Source organism: Elephantulus edwardii, unplaced genomic scaffold (assembly GCF_000299155.1).
Source record: "Elephantulus edwardii isolate Elephantulus edwardi_28Jun2011 unplaced genomic scaffold, EleEdw1.0 scaffold00071, whole genome shotgun sequence".
NCBI lineage: Eukaryota > Metazoa > Chordata > Mammalia > Macroscelidea > Macroscelididae > Elephantulus > Elephantulus edwardii.
The window spans coordinates 5,464,569-5,474,617 of record NW_006399821.1 but is presented as its reverse complement, the minus strand read 5'-3'; the positions used below and the strand labels follow the sequence as shown (position 1 = coordinate 5,474,617).

The 10,049-nt window shown below is 39.6% G+C and overlaps 1 protein-coding gene across 1 annotated transcript in view; it reads right to left on the bottom strand.

The window, feature by feature from the left end:
- The window catches only part of LOC102873516 (leukocyte elastase inhibitor-like), a 12,010-nt gene extending 10,591 nt beyond the window's left edge, over nucleotides 1-1,419 (bottom strand). The window contains exon 1 of the mRNA XM_006888708.1: nucleotides 1,252-1,419. Within this exon, the coding sequence (XP_006888770.1) occupies nucleotides 1,252-1,419 (168 nt within the window). The remainder of the gene's footprint in view (nucleotides 1-1,251) is intronic.
- Nucleotides 1,420-10,049: the final 8,630 nt, after the last annotated feature.

Sequence of the window (10,049 nt, the reverse complement as noted above, 5' to 3'; positions counted from 1 at the left end):
GAAAAAAAACACCACCAAACCCAAAGATTAATTCATTGATTCGTTGATTCTTCGTGATAGATGGAGAAACGATTAGATTGTTTACAATTTCAGCTTTTGGCTCCATGATGGTCAGAAAATAAAAAGACAAATTGCATTGAGAAAATAGTCTGTCAGTGACCGCACCATAATACTAAAGAGCAAGGATATCAGTCTAGTGAATGTGGTGCACCTGATTCATGTCTTGGTTTTCGTAACTACCTGCTATACATCAAAAGCTAAAACTTACTAATAGTTACAAAACAAATGTAGATACTTTAGTGGTGCTGGAGAAGAGTACTGAGCATACCCTGTACTGTCAAGAGAACAAACAGCTCTGATTTTAAGAGGGTGAAGTCAAGTTGCTTTTTGGAGGCAAAGATTTTGCCCTTTTAATATAAGTTGCGCATATTGTCAGGAGAGACAAGTACGTGGAGAAGGACATTATTCTTGGAGAGTGACAGAACAGATTAACATAGGAAGCTATAGGAAGAGATCAATTGATACAGTAACTGAGACAACAGGGCTAGTTGTAGTGAACAATAAGACTGGCTCAGGATAGTGGAGGGTTCAAAGCTATGGTGCATTGGATCTCTATGATTTGCAGTTAACAACATGTTCAATATAGCACAACTTAAACTAAAGAAAATGCAGGGCAATATGAGGGAAGGTATTCAGTCATAGAAAATGTCACCAATTTTCCTCCCTCAATCTCATTATTTCTGGGACTGAAAATTTAGTTTTAGTGTCCCACCAAAACACATATATTAAAAAAATAATCTTATTCATGCCTGGCAGGAAGCTGAGGACAGTTACAAAAGAAGAAGATTCAGGAATATTGCTGATCATGCTCCAAGGAAATAATACATTGCGTGGTATTATTGATGGTCAGTGTGTTATCTGATGCAAAGCAGGAATCCTAACTTCCTAGCCAAGGAGAATATGGCTGACTGACAGGAAAGTTCTTAAAATACCTTTGTGAGGAGCATGAGTCCAAAGAGGACAGGGATATCCCTGGACAAAACCCATCAGTTGGAAGTTGTAGAGCAAAGGTTTGAAGATGAATTAAATCCAGGACACAGATCATTGGTCTGAACTTTTTATATTTGGTGGCATAGAAATACAGTAGTTGTTCTCAAATACACTTAGTAATAATTGTAGGATCTACAGAGCACAGCTTTGCATAAGACAGACATGGAGCTAATTTAGAGTGTAAAGGGTAGGGTCACTGACCTTGGACAGCTGTGCTGCGCTGTTGCCCTTGGCCCCAGCAAGGACCAAGGCTGCTGCACAGGAGATGCTGAAGGGAGAGAAGAAGATGTTTCCCGTGGGATCCTTCTCATTCAAAATATGGAACAAATCCAGAGTGAAGTGATTATTGGCTCTGGACAGCTCCTCCATGGTCACAGACTAGGGGACACAGAAGAGAGTCCTGAGCTTTCATGTAGCACCCAGACACACTGAAGAGCTCTTTCCTGGTCATCTGCTCAGTGACATGCTAAGCCAGTCCAGGGAACAACCTGGAGCTTCATTTTTCTTTTCTTAACTCAGAAAAGCCAGCAGTCTGTCCTTCTCCCCTCACCCATGACCACGAGTCTTCAACAACCCTTTAATCAATAAGTACAGTCAGAACCAACTCTTAGGGGAATCTCCAGTGAGATTTATTTTTAAAATATAATTTTACTTTATACTAATTGACAAAGTATATTTATATCGTTTTCACACCAGATCTTGCTCATTTCCTTTTTCCACTCCTATTCCCACCCATCAAGTTGTGTGACTGTGTTTTAACAACCACCCACTCATCCCACACCTGCCTAGTCTCATGCTTGTGCTCTCACCCTGTCCCCCTGGGATCCTCATACGTGTTCTCCAATAATGGTATTACATAGTATTTGTCCTTATAGGGCTCATTTAGTTCACTTAGTATAATGCTCTTCACTCCCTCCCAAGTTAGGTAATGATTTGCAAAATCATTGCTACTGCATGCTGTGTAGTAGACCATTGTTAAATATACAAAACCACTGGCAATAAGAAAGATGCAAATCAAAATGACAATGAGATACCATCTCACTGCAGTAGCCATGACAAAGTTTAACAGGACAGCAAGTAATAAACTTAGGAGAGGATATGGTCAGGTAAGAGCTCTTATGCATTGGTTTTGGGATTATAAAATGTTACAATCTCCCTGGAAGGCAGTTTGGTGTTTCCTTAGAAAGCTGAACAGAGAAATTCTGTATGACTTAGCTATTTCCCTGCTTGGAATATACCCTGAGAAAATGAGAGCTGAGGCACAAAAAGAGACTTATACACTAATATTCATCATCATTATTCACTTTTACAATAACATGGAAATAGCCAAAATGTCAACCACAATAGATGGGTTGAGAAATTATGATGCATCCAGGGGGATTTTATAAGCTGTAATTGCAAGGTGGTAATTCCCCCTCTTTCTTCCTCAGAGGAACAATGAATTCCAGCCACTTACCTTTGGATTGGAAAGAAGACTTAACCATTATGCTACCTGAGCTTCCTAAAAGTCGGTTAGGCATACAACCTGGAAATCTACCTGGTAAGGCAGACCAACACCTGGTTCTCTGCATCCCATGATTTTGTAGTTATTCTTTCCAGACATGGTATTTAACATCTCTGGGTCCCTTCTGATGTGTGCCCAGAGCCCTGACTAGCTCCAGCAAGTCTCCTGTGGCCTCTAATGGCTAAGCACTGGCCTTTGCAGCTCAATTAAGTCTTCACTGCCTCCCCAAATACAGGCTAAGAGCAATACTAGTGATGCACACGCCTTGAAGCATAAGAGTATGAAGGGAAATTTCTATCACTTTCTCATACTGGTAGCTCATTATTTTTCTTGAATGGTGTTGAGATGGACTTTACACACAGCTGATCCTCCATTTGGGGTGCAGAAATTTGTGAATCACATAGAAGATTTCACCTATGGTTCTGCCACGAAACTGCTGGTGGATTCAAACGACATCCCTTTGGGAAAACAGGGCATCTTCTTATTACTATATCACTCCAGTAGCAAGAAGTTATGTTACCATATCAAAGGAATGGGTTTGGAATCTACCAGTTGACACCAGGGAGTATGAAGGATATCGTCTCCTATGCCTCTCACCAGAAGGCAATGAGTTGGTTTTGTTCAAAAATTACAGGGTTTTCAAGACGCCTTCTTTCACATCCCCCAAATAAGTCTAATAGAAGGTCAGAGAGAATAATATAGTTCTTTACAAAGAAAAACACTGAGCCCTGTGTTTGTGCTCTCCCAATCCCCATCCTCCCTCTAGCCATTCTTCCTTGTTGACATTTCCTCAGTTCAAGGTATTAATACAAACTCATATGAAGGCAGTGGGTCTACAAGATCAGAGGGGTGAATGGGGACCCAGGCATCACCCAGCCATTGCTCTTCCTAACATGGCCTCTGTTTCTTACCAGTGGCAGCAGGACAGCTTGGTGGAGATCCTTGACCAGCATGAGGCCTGTGTGCTTTTATAGCATGGAGAAAGAGTATACGTGTCCAAGGCAGGCTTAGTCAGACAGGTTTCCCTAGCACTTCCTTGTTCTCCTAATGCTGGAAGGGATTCTTCTGGAATCCTCCCTGAGATCTGACTTGCCCCAGGTCTCTGAAACAACAGATCATTGCTTACTAATACATTATAAACTCAGAAGATGAGTTGCTCTTAGAAGACTGCTTATTCCCCTTTGCTACTGTTACTATATTTGCAATTATCATTGAGTTAAGTATGATGGATGTACTTATGATTAACAGAAATGAAACTTCTCTATTAACCACTATTCTCAACAACATCCATATACTTGAGTTCATTGTCACATGGATTGTATTAAGCCATCTCGTTGATGGTCTTCATCTTCCTTGTTGACCATCAACTTTTCCAAGCAGGAAGTTGTTTTCCAAGGAATTGGCTCTCCTAACAACATGTCCAAAGTGTGATAGGAAGATCGCCCATATTTGACTTCAGTTAGAGTAACTCTGTTTGCACTTTCTAATGTTTCTTCCAAGTTGTAGTTTTCATGGACATACACTGAGGGGGCTCTTATATAGAAAAAGAAGGGATTCCCCAAAATAACATGTGTGTCCAGATCTCTTATGTACCCATGTAAGCACAGCACTTGGATCGCCCTTCACAAATGGTGAGGACCTGAGACAGGACAGTGAACCCACTAAGAACTCTTCCTTATCTGCAAAATCAGTGCTGTTCTCCTTGAACTTGCTTTATTCCATATGCCTATTCTAATTGACAATAAATATCAGTGGATCAAACTAGAAATTATCAAGAGGATAAAGGATATATTAAATAGCTCACATAAAATCTAATTAACATTTTGTTTGATCACTCCCCAGTTATAGAAGAAATACAAAGTAAGACAAAAATGTTATTTGAAAGAAATCAGAATAAAAATACTATCTACCAAAACTTCTAGGATGTAGTAATGGTATTCTTCAGCGGTCAGATCATAGTAATCAGCAAACACAATAAAAGAAGAAAGGAATAAAAAAAAAAGTTCTAGCAAATACCTCCAACAAATTGATAAAGAACAACCAACTAACTCAACAGACTCTAGAAGGAAGACAATTATGATGATAAGAGCTAGACTTAATGGAATAGAATACAGGAAAGCAAGTGAAATAGTGAACACAACCAAGAGCTGGTTCTTCCAAAGGGACAATAAAGGGACAAATCATTGGAAAATTTAAAAGAAAGAAAAGGAACAGACGAATAAAAATTTAAACTCTGCTATCAAAACAGAGCAATCCTTTTTCTTTCATAACTTTTTAAAAAATTTTCTTTTAGACTGCTTTATTAACAGTTTGAAAACATTGTCTGTCACACAAGATCACTCTCATATCCTTCACCCTGCCCACCCATCAAATTGTGTAACCCTATGATTAGCACCTGCCTCTTCCCTGCCAATTTTAACCGCTCTGCTTCTACCCTCCCCCACCTCTCATACTCATACTCATTCTGTAATAATTATTTTATACAGTATTTGTCATTGTGGGATTGTTTTAGTTCACTCTGCATATTACTCTCCTGTCTTTCCCATGTTAGGTAGTAATTTACAAAACCCTTGCTTCTGCATGCTGTGTAGTAGTCCATTGAATGAATGCATCACAACTTCTCAGTCAATTTTTTTGTGGTAGGATATCTGGGCTGTTTCAATGTTCTTTCAATAGTCAATAGCGATGCTATGAATACTGGTGTAAAAGTCACCATTTGAGCCTCAGTTCTCATTTTCTTGCTGTATTTCCAAGCAATGGAATAGATGGGTCAAATGGATATTCTATGTTCAGTTCTTTGAGGAAGCACCAAATTTTCTTCGAGAGTGGCTGTACCATTTTACAGTCCCAACAACATTGTATAAGGGTTCCTATCTCTCCACATCCTCTCCAGCATATAATACTTGCTGTCCTGTTAAATGTTGCCATGACTACTGATGTAAGATGGTAATCTCACTGTGCTGTTGGTTGGCATCTCTCTTATTGCCAGTGATTTGGAGCATTTCTTCAGGTGTCCTTTGACCATTTGAATATCTACCACTGTGAAAATTCTTTCCATGTTTTTTTGCCCATTTTTTGATTGGTTTATCAGTCTTTTTCTTGTGGAGGCCTAGGAGTGTTCTACAGACTTTCATTATGAGACTCTTGTATGAGATGGTATTGCCAAATGTTTGTTCCCAATCATTAGGTTTTCTTTTAACCCAAAATAGAACAATCTTAAAGTTATAATGACAGCCTATTGTGAAAAGCTATGCTCTAACAAATTTTACAGCCTAGAGAAAGTAGACAAATTCATAGAATCCCACAATTGACTCATATTGACAAATACAGAAGTAGAACAAACAGACCACAAAGTAAGAATTTCAGCAGGTCATCAAAAATCTCCCAACAACAAAAGCCTCAGCCCAGACAGTTTTCCTGTTGAATTCTACCAATCACTTATGGTAGTAAAATTCTTTAACATAATTCTTGCCAATAGAATCCAACCTTATGTTAAAAAAATTTATCATTGTCAAGTGAGATTATTATGGGCATGCAAGTATGATCTAAGAAAAAAATTAATGTAATTCATCACAACAAAAGGAAAGGAAAGGAACAACGTGTTTGTATCAATTCACGGAAAATATACCTTCCTCTTTAAAGCATTAAACAAGACAGGAATTGAGGAGAATGTCCTCAATGCTGCTAAAAATATATACACAAAAACAAGAGTCAATATCACTCTCAATGGAGAGACACTAAAACTTGGAAATTTTCCCTTGTTCCCCTTGGAAACAGCGACCAGGCAAGGAAGCCCCTTATCACTACTCATATTCACTAAGACATTGGAAGTCCTAGCTAGAGCAACTTGACAAGAAAAGACTATAAAAGGCATCCAAATTAGAAAAGAGGAGGTAAAACTATCTCTAGATGCAAATGATATGATACTGTATGCAGAAAAACTCTAAAGACTCAAACAGTAATTATTAGATGAAGATGACCAATTCAGCAAAGTGGCAGGTTATAATATCAACCTATGAAAATAGTGAATTGCTTTACATTATTTCCCTGTAAAGGAAATAAGCAGGACAATTATCATTTAAAATGGGCAATTATAAGATGGCATATTCTCGTTATTGTTAGGTGCTATTGAGTTCAGTACAGCTCTGTGACCCTATGAACAGGAAACCTGAACCCTGTCCTAGCCTGTGCCATTCTTATCATCTGTGACACACTTAAGCCCATTGATGAAGTAAGTAACCATGTCAGTCCATTTCGTTGGGGATCTTTCACTTCTCAGATTGTCCATTCCCCAAGCATGGTGTCCTTTCCAAGGAATTATTTCACATAAAATATGGAGGCAAAGTATCAATGTATGAAAAATGAAACTTCTCCATATTTGTCTCCAAGGAACAGCCTGTCTGCACCTTTTCCAAGACACATCATGGGCCATCCATGTAGTAATCTCTGCTAGCACTACAACTCCAAGACATGAATTCTTCTTCTGCCATCCTATTAAATAACTGTATCCATTTATCTCTTTGAAAATCATACAAGTCTCTGAAAAATTACAGTCCGAGAGAAATTTATTGAAAATACAGGAAGCTGGAATTTGGGAGGTAGGAATTCTTACAAAGTAAGAGGAAACTCTCTACTGAAGAATGAGGCTATAAAGAATTGTAAAGACAAGAATTACAAGTGCCTGGAATCAAAGCTACACTCTTTATCCACATGGGAGTATTTGGGAAACTGCCGTTTCAACATGTCAGAAGTAGAGACTTGGCATGAATAGAGCCATTGAGGCATATGGTGCATTGTTTCAGGCAGGGGAGCAAGGGTATTTTTCTGAGAAGCGTTGGATCACTAATTCTTGAGTGCAGCTCTTGCTCTAAGCATCTAACATAACATGATAAGAAACTTCTAATGGCAGAACCACTCTTCAAAATTGGTCAAATCACAATCCCTGTTGTTCCTTTGACAGAGTCCAGAAGTACAGTTTGTCCTATTCCTTCTGTTAACAGAAACAGCCTAGAAGCACAGAATTGGAGAATATTTTAGAAAAGATGTCCTCTAATTGGGTCAGGATTCCTGATCTAACAGGACAGCCAGTGATAAAAATTTTACCTTATACATCTAGGTCCCTGTCACAGTCTGGTCTTACTCAAGCCACTCAAACCCCTTAGGAATGAAAGTGGAAATAACAAAGCAACACAAACACTGGGGACAGAGCAAAATACCAGACCTATGTTTTTCAGCCACTACTCTCTGTGTACTTTGGCTCCTCTCCTCCAGTGTTCCTGTGTGGCCCATGAGTTTTTCCACCTGAGAACCACAGTTGAGCCTGATTCATGATTGGTCCTGTTCAGCTGAAGGCAGCATGTCTCATGTTGAATTTCTTTAGCAAGTAAGTAGTTTATTAGGTCTCAATCAAGAAATAGGAGCATTCAGAGATATCTTTTAAATAGTTCCTGTTATAAGAGTATGTGAAGTAACTTTAAGTTCAATGTAAACTCATCGAAATATTTTTGATTCACAGGATTCAAAAGAGATAACCCTGAGTTCAGTTCAGCACATTTTGGTTCACTGAAATCAATATTTGAGCCTCCTGCACATTGTTCTTGCATCATATGATATTTATGAATATACAGACATATGAAGCAAGATTACTTATTATATGCCTCGATCTTTAACATTATCATGAAAGAATGTTCAAGTGCAGAGATGTCCATGGTGATTGTGATGTGGACTATTTATGGAGTCCATAGGGTCAGGGATTGCAGACTTCAATATGGATTGAGGCTCAATGTCAAGAAGACAAAGACTCTCACCACTGGACCAATTGGCAGCATCAGGATGGATGGTGAAGAGATTGAGATTGTTCACAGCTTTAGTGTGCTTGGCTCCACAATCAACACTCTTGGCACCAGTAGCCAGGAAATTAAAAGACGTATTGCGATGGGGTAGTCTGCTTTTAGGGACCTTTCTAAAGTACTCAAGAGCAACAGTGTGTCTCTGGAGACTAAGATGCGTCTGGTACAGGCCATGGTCTTTGCAATCACTTGTTATGCATCAGAGAGCTGGACAATGACCAGGGAGGATAGAAGGAGAATTGATGCTTTTGAGCTTTGGTGTTGGAGAAAAGTGCTGAAGGTGCCATGGACTGCTAAGAGAACAAATAGATTCATCTTGGAGAGGGTTAGACCGGGCTGCTCCTTGGAGGCAAGAATTCTGAGGCTTCGTCTAACATACTTTGGTCATGTTGTAAGGAGAGACCAGTCCTTGGAGAAGGACATCATGCTTCGGAGGGTGAAGGGCAGGTGCAGAAGGGGAAGGCCCTCTGGGAGATGGATTGATTTGGTGACTGAGGCAATAAAGCGGGATGAATGTGTCGGAGGCAATGGATTGGCACAGGAGAGGACAGAGTTTAGAGCTGTTGCAACTCAACGACTCAATGGCACATAACAACAACATAGGTGTGTCATAGAAAGCCTTAATCTGAGTGTGCTGGTGGAGGAGTGCTCAGGTGGGATGCTCATGGGAGTGGGTCAGGACACTGCCCTGCTACACCTCTCAAAGAAAAACTCTCTTGGTCAGTCTCACAAAGGTCCCTTTCTTACTCTTCCTTCCATGTTCAAACTTCACAGTCCGTGGAAGGAACACAGCTCCTCTAAGCAGCACTTCTCTGAGCTGACTCTTGGATTCCTGATCAGTAAGGTAAACAAAAAATCATGAAATCTGTGTGACTCTTGGAAGTCAGGTCCTTCCAAGCATACCTGTGCTTATGAGACTGATCAGAGAACATGCTTGGAATGATGGGCTTTGTAAAGTGTTTTTATAAATACTAACATGCTGAGAGAACCTTTTCAATACTGAAAACCCAGAAACCACAGGGGAATTTCCCATTCAGCAAACTTCACAAAAATTTCCAGCTTACCTGGTAAGTTCATTAACTCAGTTTTTGTGATTTTCTTTTCTTAGCTATGTTGGTTTCATTTGCGGGAAACTATCTACACATCAGTTGAACAGGACACATCACCTTCGCTCGGGAAACATTACCACTAAACTTAAGAGACTCCGGTCACAGCATAAGAAACTGCCAGCAGCTGACGTGTCTGGAATCATAAAAGCCAAGGAAGCTTCAGATATAAGCTATCATATCAAGGACTGGACAATGGAAGATATATGTTGAAGGGAGTGGGTAGAAGTGGATGGGTATCTTGATGGATGATGGACAGGGAATAGGTGGGTCAAGACATTTGTGCCAAGGGCAGGGACAACACTGAAACTAATGGTTAATTCCACAATAAGCGATGTATCTTTAACTTTTTCTATAAAATGTTTTTCTGTTGGATATTCTCTAAATCTGATCTTTCAGATTAAGACTGACTAGAAAGAAAGATTGGCCATCCACTTCAGAAATAGGAGGCCTCTGAAAACTCTATGTACACACATGTAGAATAACAGAAAGGGTAACTGAGGTGGAGCTTTCATGTATGAAAATAAAAAGGAAGAGGAA